A 12,224-nucleotide genomic window follows, 5' to 3' on the forward strand; every position below is an offset into this window, starting at 1 on the left:
GTGCTGCTGGCCAACAGCGTCCCCCAGGAAGGGCTGGTGGCTTGGGGGTGCACAGCACTGGGGGGGTTTAGCCCCATGACGCTCTCAGCCTGGACACCCGAACCATTCCCTGTGGGGCTGGAGGAGACAGGCCACCCCAAGCAGCCATGCCCTCAGCCCAGCAGTGCCTGGAACTGACGGTGCCCGCCAGGCCCTGCGGGGGTGTTGGCTCTCCAGGGTCCTCAGGGCCTGTCTGTCCTGGGCCGTCAAAGGCTCTCCTGTCTTCTATTCACACTCTGACAAGCTGACATGTGGATGCCAGGCCTGACTGCCAGCCTGGTGACCAGTGCCGGGGCAGGCAGCCCTTTCTGACGTCCTCGGAGCCAGGCACCACCAGCGTGAGTCACTCGGCAGGGAGGGGGATGACCGAGGGTTCCCCCATCAGAGGCGACATTCAGAGCAGGACACCTGCTCTGCCCGTGCTCCCAGTGTCTTGGGGAAAGGGCGCCTGGGTCTCTGCCCCGTGCTCATGGGGAGCTCTCCCCAGGAGACATGGGCGCCCCCTGCCTGGAGCAGTCCTCAGGAGTTCTGGGACAGCCGTGACTGCCCCTTCCTGAGACACTTAGTCCAGCTGCCCGGCTCTCTCGACACAGAGTGCGCCTGTTCTCCAGAGCCCAGGGTGCTAGAGGGGCATCCTCACTGCCCATGCGCTCCCAGCCAGCAGGTCATGGCAGCGGCTCACACAGGATGCCATGGGGGCCTGCACTTGCTTCCCAGGCTCCAGTCCCCTGGCCTCTGGGCCTGGCTCCGTCTCTCAGGGACGCTGGGGCCAGGCCTGGGGCCTCCGGGAGCTGAGATCCGGCCGGCACAGCCTTCAGAGGACCAAGGCCTGTTCCTCCGGGGCGGATGTCACAGGCCACGCTGGGCTCGGAACTGTGCGTCCACATCCTTGTGAAACAGCCCCTCCCCACGTGCTGAGGCGAGCCTGGGAGTGAGGGGCTGTGGCTGCCCCGGGCCACCAACCTCTGGGATCTTCCAGTAGCTCCTGAGACTTGAGGAGGCTGGGAAGGAGCCCCTGGCTGGTGGGGCCTGCGATGGGAGTGGGGGCTTCCAGGAGGCTCCTGCCCAGTAGGGACCTGGCCTTAGGGGAGCCATGTCTGGCACCGCCACCCTGCACATCAGCTTTTGTGCTCCGGGAGGGTCTAGTGGTCCCGTCCAGCAAGACCCAGCTTTGGGTCCCCAGTGCCTGCTGGCTGCCCCTGCCTCCCCCGAGCCCCAGCAGGATACAGAGGACTTAGAGCAGCCTTTCCTGGGGCCAATGGTGGCCAGTGACAAGCTCCCCAGGCCCTGCCCGTCCTCCCCTCACAGGTGACTCCACCAGCTGAGCTCCTGGGGCAGGTGAGGTGACGTCTGGCCACCTGGGAGGGCTTCTCCCCTCATCTCAGGAAACCAGAGCCCTCCCTGCACCCCACTTGGGCTCAGCGGCTGCATGGTGACGTCCACTGGACCGCGCAGCTCAGGCCCTGGGCAGCTGAGACACAGCGCCCTCCTATTGCTGCGCTGGCTCCAGCCCCAGGCACGCCCACCGCAAAGCCCCCACACAGCCAGGGGGCGGGCTGCTGGAGCTCCAGAGGCTTGGCTGCCGAAGCGCCCGCCCTGCCTGAGGGACCGCCTGTGAGCCACCCACTGTTTCCCTCTGGGCAGGCCCCCAAGATACCTCCTAATTTTGCGTTGCCACGAGCCTTTGTTTTCCTGGGCAGGGGTGGGGGTGTGTGTGTGGTCACCACCCTGTGGACGTCACCAAGAAAAGGTGGCCCTTAGTGGGACGTGGACTTGGGGCCCAGAGGACCCTGGGCTGATGTAGGGGTTCCCAGCCTTCTCTAGGGGGCCGCAGGGGCTGGGCTGCCTCTGTCCACCCTAGTCTCAGCCTGGGCAGGGCTTGGGCCAATGCACCAGCCGTCAGTTTCTGGGTTTGGAGGTCACCCTCTTAAATGACCTGTACTGCCTGCCGGGGCTCATGGGGCAGAGTGGACAGCCAGGGACCCACCCAGCGCTGGCAGAGAGCAGACGAGACCACGCCTGTCACCATGAAGCGCGCGGACCACTGCTGGTGCCGCCTGGCCCGCAGATCACAGGAGCCTCAGGCCTTGACCGTGAGGCCGTGGGGCCACGAGCCCGTGAACCCTCAGCCACAGAAGCGCCCACCACCAAAGGACCCCAGAAGCTCCACGCAGTGGGAGCTGCGGTCATCCTGCACTGCCAGGGGCGGCCACTAGAGGCTCCCCAAAGACAGAACTGGCCCCAGGGCTCCAGCTGGACGGGGTGGGCACCCACGCAGAGGAGGCACAGGGAGCGCGGCCCACCCTTCCCCAGGGCTGGGAACCACGGGGGAGGGAAAGGGAAAGGGGAGCAATGGCCCCTTCCAGGGAGCTGACACCTGCATTTCTGGGGTGGACAGACAGGAGGACGCCACACACAGCGCTCAGGACCTCCCCTGCCCTGCGGCGGCTGCCCTCCAAACACGCTGTGACCCGGATTCTCTCCAGACCTGGGTCTCGCTCCTGGGTCGGCTTCCATGCTGGAAACAGTCCGCGCACTTCAGGACAAAGTGTCCCGCCTGGTGGCTGGGCAGGTGTACCAGGCTCTGAGCAGCTCTCCACGCTTGGGGTGACCACAGACCCCGGGAGCCCGGCCCTGCTGTCCTCTGGGCCCCCGCTGGCCCTGGCTTTCTCCTAATCTGCGTCCAGGCAGCTTTAACCCCCAAGCCAAGCCACTGCCAGTCAGGTGGCTACAGGAAACATCAGTGCATTTACTTGGGAGAACACACCACACCCAACACATACTTGCGGGCCCTCCGGGAGGCCGGCGCTCCCAGTGAGCCGAGACCCCAGCCCAGCCCCCCTTCCTCTGCCTCATCAGCTGGATGCCCCCACCTGGGCTAGATGGACCCGCAGGGGGCCCCGTGAGCAAGGCTTCCCGACCCTCGCCCAGGAGCTGGTGGTGGTTGGTGCAGGTGGGCAGGCAGTGGCTGAGCCCGACCCCAGGGGTCCCGAGGCACCCATGGCATGGGCCCCTCCCCAGGCTCGTGGAGGCGCTGGGAGACCTGCTGTCCATGGCCCTGCAGGGCCCCACTCCCACCGCCACGGTCCGGTCCTGCTTGTGCATCCCACGCCTCCAGTAATTAGTATTTTAACGCGGCCCCTGTGTGCTCCTTGCAGGAGGAGTCATTGTCTGGGTTAGCGGTAGAGTCTTCAACAGAAACCTGGCATCAGGCTGCAAGAAATTTGTTTAAGATTTAACACATGGTAACATCAAAACAAACAAGCGCTGCCATGGCAACAACGCCAAACAAAGGCTCGCAGATACCCCGAGCTGGCGCCACGCCGGGGAGCCATGGCAACCTGCCCCGAAAACAGCAATCGCTGGACTTTCTCTCTACCGAGCCCTGTCAGAGTCAGCAGCTTTCTGCGGCACCTAAGGCCACTTCCTCGCGGTCCCCAGGCTCCTGAGGGAGGCGGGGGCTCCCACAAGTGACAGGGGGCCTCCCCTCCCCGAAATGCACAACAAAAGCACCCCAACACCCCTCAGGCCTGCCGCCCCAGCACTGCTTGCTTTTCCCGGAAATCAAAGGAAAATCGCTGTTGTCCTAGACCCCTCCTGGTGGCCCCGCCCCCTCCTGGTGGCCCCGCCCCCTCTGTCTTCCTGAGACAAGGGTGTGAGTTCAGGTCCCTTGCTCCTGCACAGCTGGGAGGTCAGGAACCCGACAGGATCACAGGGACCCCCGAGGGCAGTGCAGGCTGCAGGAGGGAAAGACAGTTTGAGGGTGGGGGAGGGTAGTAGGCGGAGCAGCCCTGGAGGAACCCCGGGGGGTCACAGGGGTCTGCCTCTGCAGGCGAATGGGGAGGCGAGGAAGTCAGAACCCCTTGGCCTCCCCTCAGGCCAGGGTCACCTGAGCTGCTGCCTGCAGGACGCTCTCCCACACAGCGCCCACCCACGGCGCCCACCAGGCTGCCTGGGACTGGGTCTCAGCCTCAGACCCTCATGGTCAGCCCAGACCGGCACACCCCAACGCTGGTTCCGGGCTCTGCAGTGGAAAAGTGGTCATGCTAGAGTCGGGGGGCCTAGCCTCAGCTCCCAAGTGCCTGGGCAGCTCCAGCCTTGACTCTGGCAGCGAGCCTGGACCGGCTGGGGCTCCTCCGGCCTCCTGCGGTGCCAGCACCCCCACAAGCAGGAAAGGGCTCGTATCATCCTCCAAGTGAACCACAGCAGCACGGCCCCACGCACCACAGGGCGAGTTCTGCATGTGTGTGCACGTGTGACGCCGTGTGAGTTCTGCATGTGCTTGCACGTGTGAGGCCGTGTGAGTTCTGCATGTGCGTGCACGTGTGAGGTCGTGTGAATTCTGCATGTGCGTGCACGTGTGAGGCCGTGTGAGTTCATGTGTGTGCACGTGTGAGGCCGTGTGAGTTCTGCATGTGTGTGCACGTGTGAGGCCGTGAGTTCATGTGTGTGCACGTGTGAGGCCATGTGAGTTCTGCATGTGCGTGCACGTGTGAGGCCGTGTGAGTTCATGTGCGTGCACGTGTGAGGCCATGTGAGTTCTGCATGTGCGTGCACGTGTGAGGCCGTGTGAGTTCTGCATGTGCGTGCACGTGTGAGGCCGTGTGAGTTCTGCATGTGTGTGCACGTGTGAGGCCGTGTGAGTTCATGTGTGTGCACGTGTGAGGCCATGTGAGTTCTGTGTGTGTGCACGTGTGAGGCCGTGAGTTCATGTGTGTGCACGTGTGAGGCCGTGTGAGTTCTGCATGTGTGTGCACGTGTGAGGCCATGTGAGTTCATGTGTATGCACGTGTGAGGCCATGTGAGTTCTGCGTGTGTGCACGTGTGAGGCCGTGTGAGTTCATGTGTGTGCACGTGTGAGGCCGTGTGAGTTCTGCATGTGTGTGCACGTGTGAGGCCATGTGAGTTCATGTGTGTGCACGTGTGAGGCCGTGTGAGTTCATGTGTGTGCACATGTGAGGCCATGTGAATTCTGCATGTGTATGCACGTGTGAGGCCATGTGAGTTCTGCGTGTGTGCACGTGTGAGGCCATGTGAGTTCATGTGTGTGCACGTGTGAGGCCGTGTGAGTTCTGCATGTGTGTGCACGTGTGAGGCCATGTGAGTTCTGCGTGTGTGCACGTGTGAGGCCGTGTGAGTTCATGTGTGTGCACGTGTGAGGCCGTGTGAGTTCTGCATGTATGTGCAGGTGTAGGGCCGTGTGAGTTCTGCGTGTGTGCACGTGTGAGGCCATGTGAGTTCTGCATGTATGTGCAGGTGTAGGGCCGTGTGAGTTCTGCGTGTGTGCACGTGTAGGGCTGTGTGAGTTCTGCATGTGTGTGCACGTGTGGGGCCGTGTGAGTTCTGCATGTGTGTGCACGTGTGAGGCCGTGTGAGTTCTGCATGTGTGTGCACGTGTGAGGCCATGTGAGTTCTGCATGTGTGTGCACGTGTGAGGCCGTGTGAGTTCTGCATGTATGTGCAGGTGTAGGGCCGTGTGAGTTCTGCATGTGTGCACGTGTGAGGCCGTGTGAGTTCTGCATGTGTGTGCAGGTGTAGGGCCGTGTGAGTTCTGTGTGTGTGTAGGTGTGTGTGTGCACGTGTATGGCTGTGTGATTTCTGCGTGTGCAGGCGTGTGTGTGCATGTGTGTGGTTGTGTTCGTTCGTGTCTTTGTAGGCGTGTGTGTGCATGTGTGCAGTTATGTGATTTCTGCATGTGTGCAGGTGTGTGTGCACATGTGAGGTGATTTCTGCGTCTGTGCAGGTGTGTGTGCATGTGTGAGGTCATGTGATTTCTGCGTGTAGGCATGTATGTGCATGTGTGCAGCTGCGAGTTCTGCATGTCTGTGTAGGTGTGTGTGTGTGCACGTGTGCGGTCATGTGATTTGTGTGTGCAGATGTGTGTGCACGTGTTGTGTTAGTTCTGCATGTCTGCAGGCATGTGTGTGCACGTGTGCAGCCATGTGATTTCTGCATGTGTGTGCAGGTGTCGGGCTGTGTGATTTCTGCATGTGTGTAGGCGTGTGTGCATGTGTGGGGCTGGATGAGTTGTGCATGTGTGCAGGCATGTGTGTGCACATGTGCAGCCATGTGATTTCTGCGTGTGTGTAGGCATGTGTGCGCACGTGTGGGGCCGTGTGAGTTGTATGTGCATGCAGGTGTGTGTGTGCAGGTGTGTGTGTGCACGTGCATGACCATGTGCACGCATGTGCCGCAACTTTCTGCAGAAGTAATCGTACAGCGTGTCCTGGCCGACGCCAAGGCGGCCCTGCAGGGCTGACAGCTCCTGGACAGGCTCTTCCTGCTTCCCGCCCAGTCCTAGAAGCTTCATCCATGGGCACCACCTCCACACTGCTTCGCCCAGGGTCCCCTCCTATGTATCCTGGGGCACACACTGGACGGCACAGAGGGCAGCCCGGAATGGTCCTAGACGCGCCCACACACCCAGGCCTGCTGAGAGGCAGCTGTCAGGGCCAGGGAGCATGGGCTGGGATCTGCGAAGGGGCTGGCCCCTCCAAGCAAGGACACCTGAGGGCGCAGGAGGAGCCCTGGGGGGAGCAAGGGCCCTGGCGGCCAAGGGTAGGAGCCTGCCCTGCCCGTGCCCACGCAGGCTCCAGACACGGCGGCCGCCCCGAGAGCTCCGCCGGCCACTGCACACACTAAATATAGCCGACCCAGTTTCCCTCTCCTGGTCCATGTGCCCGGGACACATCCCCTTGGCAGAGTGAGTTCTGGGCTCAAGACAAGGGCAATGCCAGTGCCAGAGGCTCTGGCCCCCGACCTCCCGGGCTCAGCGCAGGTCAGTGCTGCCTGCCCGTGGCTGCTGACCCACCAGAGTGGCCCTGGTCAGCAGGACCTGCCAGCTGCTGGCTGGGGCCGTCCACACAAGCCCACATTGCGTGGCCTGCTGCTGCAGGAGGCTGCAGGTTTCCAGCAGGGGACAGCAGGCTGGTCTGTCCCCCAGGTGCCGGCTGGCACAGCGAGCCCTGCATGTGATGTGCCGAGCCCCAGGGAGCCCACAAGCAGGGTCTGGACGGCAGAGTCGCCTCCACCACAGACCCGAGGGAGGTGCAGGGACAGTGGGCCCCGAGCCCGAGACGGTCCACGGAGAGTCTGTGGCCAGGGGCACAGCACAGGGGGTGTGGGCTGTTGAATGGACCCTCACAGGCTGAGACCCAGCCTTTGTCAGGGCCGTGCTGGTCCCCTCGCTTGGGCAGGCTCTGTGTGCCCTCCTGGTCTCCAGGGTTCCCAGGGATGAGTGGTCCTGGGTGGGCGTGGGCTCTGACCGCTGTGGCATCAGCAAACAGCAGCCCTGTCAGAGGCCAGGGAGCGCGAGGTCACATGGCTACCTTGCCAGAGGCTCCAGACACAGCCTCCTCTCACACCAGCCGATGCCTGAGGCCATGAGGACGTGGAGGCTGGGGAGTCACAAAGGAGGGAACTGGGGGCACTGGGTCGGGACAGGGTCAAGGGTGAGACCAGCTCACTCCTGGGGCCCCTGATGGAGCCTCTCCTCCAGCTTCTCCAGGACTGAGGCTGCAGGCTATCAGGATGACGAACAGGACTTGCTGGTCTGGCCACCCCACGCCATCCCCGGCTGCCCCACACCATCCCCTAGAGCTGGGGCAGCCTGAAAGGCAGTAAGTTGGCTGGAGAGAGTCTGGGTTCAGGCATCCTTCTGGTGGTTTCATGGCTTTTCCAGCATAACTTTCCTTAGGCAACTCCCAGGAGGTCACCATATTGATGCTGAACTTAGCACGGACACCGGCTCGGCATAGCACACTACAGCCCAGAACTCCTGGGCTTAAGCGATCCTCCTCCCTCAGCCTCCCGAGTAGCTGGGACTACAGGCAAGGGCCACAATGCCTGGCAAGCATAACTTTCCAAACCCAAATGCCCTCGGATGCACTCAAATGTGCCACACACAACAGGAAGCTCACCAGGACACACACACGCGACCCAGGAGACAACCGAGACCCAGGGGACACACGTGACATCGCCATGGAGCACAGCAGAGACGGCGCGGCTGCAAAGGCCACAGGGCCCACCCAGAGCTGGCAGACGGGGTGCTGGTGCCGCAGACGTGAGCCGCCCCACCGCCTTCAGCACGGGGTGTCTGCCCGATGGCCCGGCCCCTCGAAAAGCCAAGGTTGCTGATGGGAAGGTGGCAGGACCTCTGAGGTGAAACAGGTGGTGGGGTTGCAGCGATGCGGAACCGAGATGGATCACACTGGCTGCAGTGGATGCAGGAGCAAGCTGTCGAAATGAAATAAAGCCATTTCCACCCAAGAGACGGAACGGGGCTGGACCCGGGGCTCGGGGGAACCGTGGAAATAAAGCCGTTTCCACCCAGGAGACGGGACGGGGCTGGACCCGGGGCTCGGGGGAACCGTGGAAATAAAGCCGTTTCCACCCAGGAGACGGGACGAGGCTGGACCCGGGGCTCACGGGAACCGTGGAAATAAAGCCGTTTCCACCCAGGAGACGGGACGAGGCTGGACCCAGGGCTCAGGGGAACCGTGGAAATAAAGCCATTTCCACCCAGGAGACGGGACGGGGCTGGACCCGGGGCTCGGGGGAACCGCTCTTTCTCCAGGCGCGACCACACCGGGCGCCTCAGCATGCTTCCCAGCGTCCAGGAGAAAACAGGCACACGCTTGACACAGCAGCATATGTGGTTTCACAGTGGTGGCCACTGCCGCCCTCTTGGTGCCCTTTTCTGTTTTGGGGCCCGTGGGAGTCCCCGGGCAGCAGCAGAGTGGCACAAAAGCTGTAGGAGGGGCTGGGGACACCCGAGAGGCCAGCTCCATGCACGGGACACAAGTGCCCAACCCCACAGACTCAGCCCCTGAGCCAGCCGCGGAGGGTCGGGATCTCCGCCCGCCAGCAGCCACCTGCCTCTCCAGGCTCCAGGCAGGCCCTATCCCCATTCCTGGGGTGGCCCAGTGATCCCAGCCACAGCTCCCTGACTTCAGGGTGCAGTGTTCATCCCAAGTTGTCTCCGAGGCCAGACAGCCCCTCATAGGCCACCTCCCATGCCCAGCCCCCACAGACCATGGGGTTGGGAGGAGCTGGGGCTGCCGCTCGGGACATGGCACCCAGGGGTCCAGCACTGCCAGGACCCCTGCTCCCCGGATGCCCAGAGGGCATGTTCAGGCTCCTGTGTCTGGGCCACTTCTGAGAAGGGTGGGGTCTTGAAGCATGACCCCCTCCACCTCCCCATGGCCCGCTCCCCACAGAACCCACCCAGGGACTGAGAGCCTCAGACCCCATAAGCGAGGTTTTGGCCTCGAAAGGCCAGTGCACTCACTTGATCTTGCTGAAGACGATGTCCACGTCGGTGACGGTCACGTTCCTGCCGTCGATCACCTGGCAGTCCTTGCACAGCTTCGACCAGTTCTTACCATGCATCTCCCTCCCGGTGGCCCTGGTGTCCCCGTGCACGGCGAAGCGCCGGAAGGCCTCCTCCAGGGCACTGAGCTCGGGGGCTGCAGCCGCCCCCTCACCGGCACCCTCCGACTCCAGCGACAGCCTCTTGGCCGCCCTGTCCTTCGAGGGGTCCCCCGGGGACTTGGGGGGCGTCCTGTTGGCAGCTTTGGCGGGCTTGGCCTTGTCAGCCATGTTGCTGTGGAGGAAGAAGAGAAAGGTGTCACCCAGGCCATGTCCTGGCTGACCCGGGTGGCACACGGGAGACCCACCATGCCAAAGACCACCAGGATGTGGCGAGGGCTGAGCCAGACAGGCCCTCCTGGGGCTGGGTGCGAGGCCCCTCAGATGCTCAGAACTGGGGCACGTCTGTCCAGCTGCCGGACAGAGCTGAGCCGAGCGAGGCCCTGCCTGCCGCCGTCAGTGGGTCAAGGACCCCCTAAGCCAGATAAAGCCAGCAGCACAGCAGAGCCCAGCGTGGGAGCCGAGCTGGGTGCCCAGGGGCTCCAGGCCAAGGAGGCTCAGGGTGTGACCTGGCAGCATCAAAGCCTATCCCAGGTCCCCCAAGCCACAGTTCCACTGCCTTTCTGGGTCCCCATGCCACAGTTCCACTGCCTTTCCGGGTCCCCCATGCCACAGTTCCACTGCCTTTCCGGGTCCCCATGCCACAGTTCCACTGCCTTTCCGGGTCCCCCATGCCACAGTTCCACTGCCTTTCCGGGTCCCCCATGCCACAGTTCCACTGCCTTTCCGGGTCCCCCATGCCACAGTTCCACTGCCTTTCCGGGTCCCCCATGCCACAGTTCCACTGCCTTTCCGGGTCCCCCATGCCACAGTTCCACTGCCTTTCCGGGTCCCCCATGCCACAGTTCCACTGCCTTTCTGGGTCCTCATGCCACAGTTTCACTGCCTTTCCGGGTCCCCCATGCCACAGTTCCACTGCCCCTCCTGTGGACGCCAGCTCTGCAGCTCTGGGGGACACCTTGGGTCACACTCTCCCTGGCATCCATGAGGGGACGCCCTCCTCCAGGGTCCATGATGGGTCACCCTCTTCCAGGGGGTCCACAGCAGTCATGTGACAGCTGCCATCACCACAGTGCAGAGCCTCTAACTGGAGACGGAGCTTTGGGTTGGGGAGGGTGTATGGTGGCCCTGGAGGTGCCCGAGGAGGCTCTGCCCAGGAGCCCAGGGCCTGCTGAGCACGAGGTGGCCCCAGCCAGGGGAGGGGACTGTGAATGTTCAGGGCTGAGGCGGTGGGGGGGTGGTGCAGGGACACTCCCTGGACTTTGCAAGGCACCCACCTCCAAGCAGGCGGCTGGGCCATGGGGTTGAAAAGACAGGGGCGCCGCCCAGGCAGGGCTCAGGGATGCAAGGCTACGCAGCGGCGTGGTCGTGGGCTGCCGAGGCCGCCTCCCCACCACGCGTGGCCTCCGGTGAGACCCAGTCAGGCCCCGAAGGACCCAGTGTGTGGTATTAGACCCAGGGCACCACAGCCGCTTCCCCGAGGGGCCTGGACACCAGGTCACCCGTCAGCACCACGCCAAGAACTGAATGTGGACTCCACACACAGCAGGTGGGAGGGTCGGTGCTGAGGACACAGGTGCGTGTCCCAACCCTGGGCCTCACGATGCCCTCTCAGATCTGCAGTTCTCAGCACCAGTCATGGCCAAAGCGTGCTCCGTCATCGTGGGGGTCCTGTGGGTGGCCCCTGATGACCTTGAGATCCCACAAATTCCCCCAAAACAGCTGGAAAAAATCCCGGGGCACTCCCTACATCGAGGACCTTCAGCACCTCAGGTCCCACCCATTCACCCCTTTCCCAGAAAGGCACTGAAAACGCAGATGCCAACCCCGAGGGGGCATAAGGGTAGGACCGAGTCAGGGGCAGGGCCGTGTGGGGGCAGGATCCCGGGGGTGGGGCAGGGCCGTGTGGGGGCAGGATCCCGGGGGTGGGGCAGGGCCGTGTGGGGGCAGGATCCCGGGGGTGGAAGGGCTGGGTCGGGTGTCAAGCCGGGAACAGTTTCCAGTTTTATCGCTGACACCATTTCTTTGTCTGAAACAGGAGCTTCTCACAGGCCTGACCTGTGTTTCCAGCAGCAGGGGACGCTGGGCAGGAGGACCAAGTGGGAAATTACTGGGAGCGATGACAGGCTTTGTGAGCACCCAGAACTGCGGTGGGCGTGCGGGTGAGAGAGAAAGAACCTTCCAGATGCTTCAGACTCAGGGCTGCATTCTGTGTTCTCATCTGTGAGGACGCGCCTGAACAGAGACCCATATTCACACACCTCAGCGAGTCATCTGAGAACCTGCCCTGCGGGTCCTGGCTGGGAGCAGAGGGATGAGGGGAGCCCCTCGGAGCTGCCTTCTGGGCTCACGCAGGACGTCCCGGCCCATCAGCCCATGGTTTGCACGATACACGCACGTTTGTTCAGTGAGGCACTATTTACAATAGCAAAGACTTGGAACCAACCCAAATGCCCGTCGATGACAGACTGGACAAGGAAAATGTGGCACATATACACCATGGAATACTATGCAGCCATAAAAAAGGATGAGTTCGTGTCCTTTGCAGGGACATGGATGAAGCTGGAAACCATCATTCTCAGCAAACTGACACGAGAACAGAAAACCAAACACCACATGTTCTCACTCATAGGCGGAGTCCACAATGAGAACACGTGGACACAGGGAGGGGAGCATCACACACCGGGGCCTAGGGAATGCAGAGCGGGGTGTGGGGGGATTGGGGAGGGAGAGCATTAGGAGAAATACCTAATGTA

General features: G+C 62.7%; 1 protein-coding gene across 1 annotated transcript in view; it reads right to left on the bottom strand.

The window, feature by feature from the left end:
• Positions 1–12,224, bottom strand: part of TPPP (tubulin polymerization promoting protein) — a 40,104-nt gene that overhangs the window by 9,352 nt on the left and 18,528 nt on the right. The window contains exon 2 of the mRNA XM_021675356.2: positions 9,329–9,643. Within this exon, the coding sequence (XP_021531031.1) occupies positions 9,329–9,639 (311 nt within the window). The 5' untranslated portion in view covers positions 9,640–9,643. The remainder of the gene's footprint in view (positions 1–9,328; positions 9,644–12,224) is intronic.

This window comes from Aotus nancymaae, unplaced genomic scaffold (genome assembly GCF_030222135.1).
Source record: "Aotus nancymaae isolate 86718 unplaced genomic scaffold, 86718_ANA_hifiasm-v0.15.2.pri h1tg000014l, whole genome shotgun sequence".
In the NCBI taxonomy this organism is placed as follows: domain Eukaryota; kingdom Metazoa; phylum Chordata; class Mammalia; order Primates; family Aotidae; genus Aotus; species Aotus nancymaae.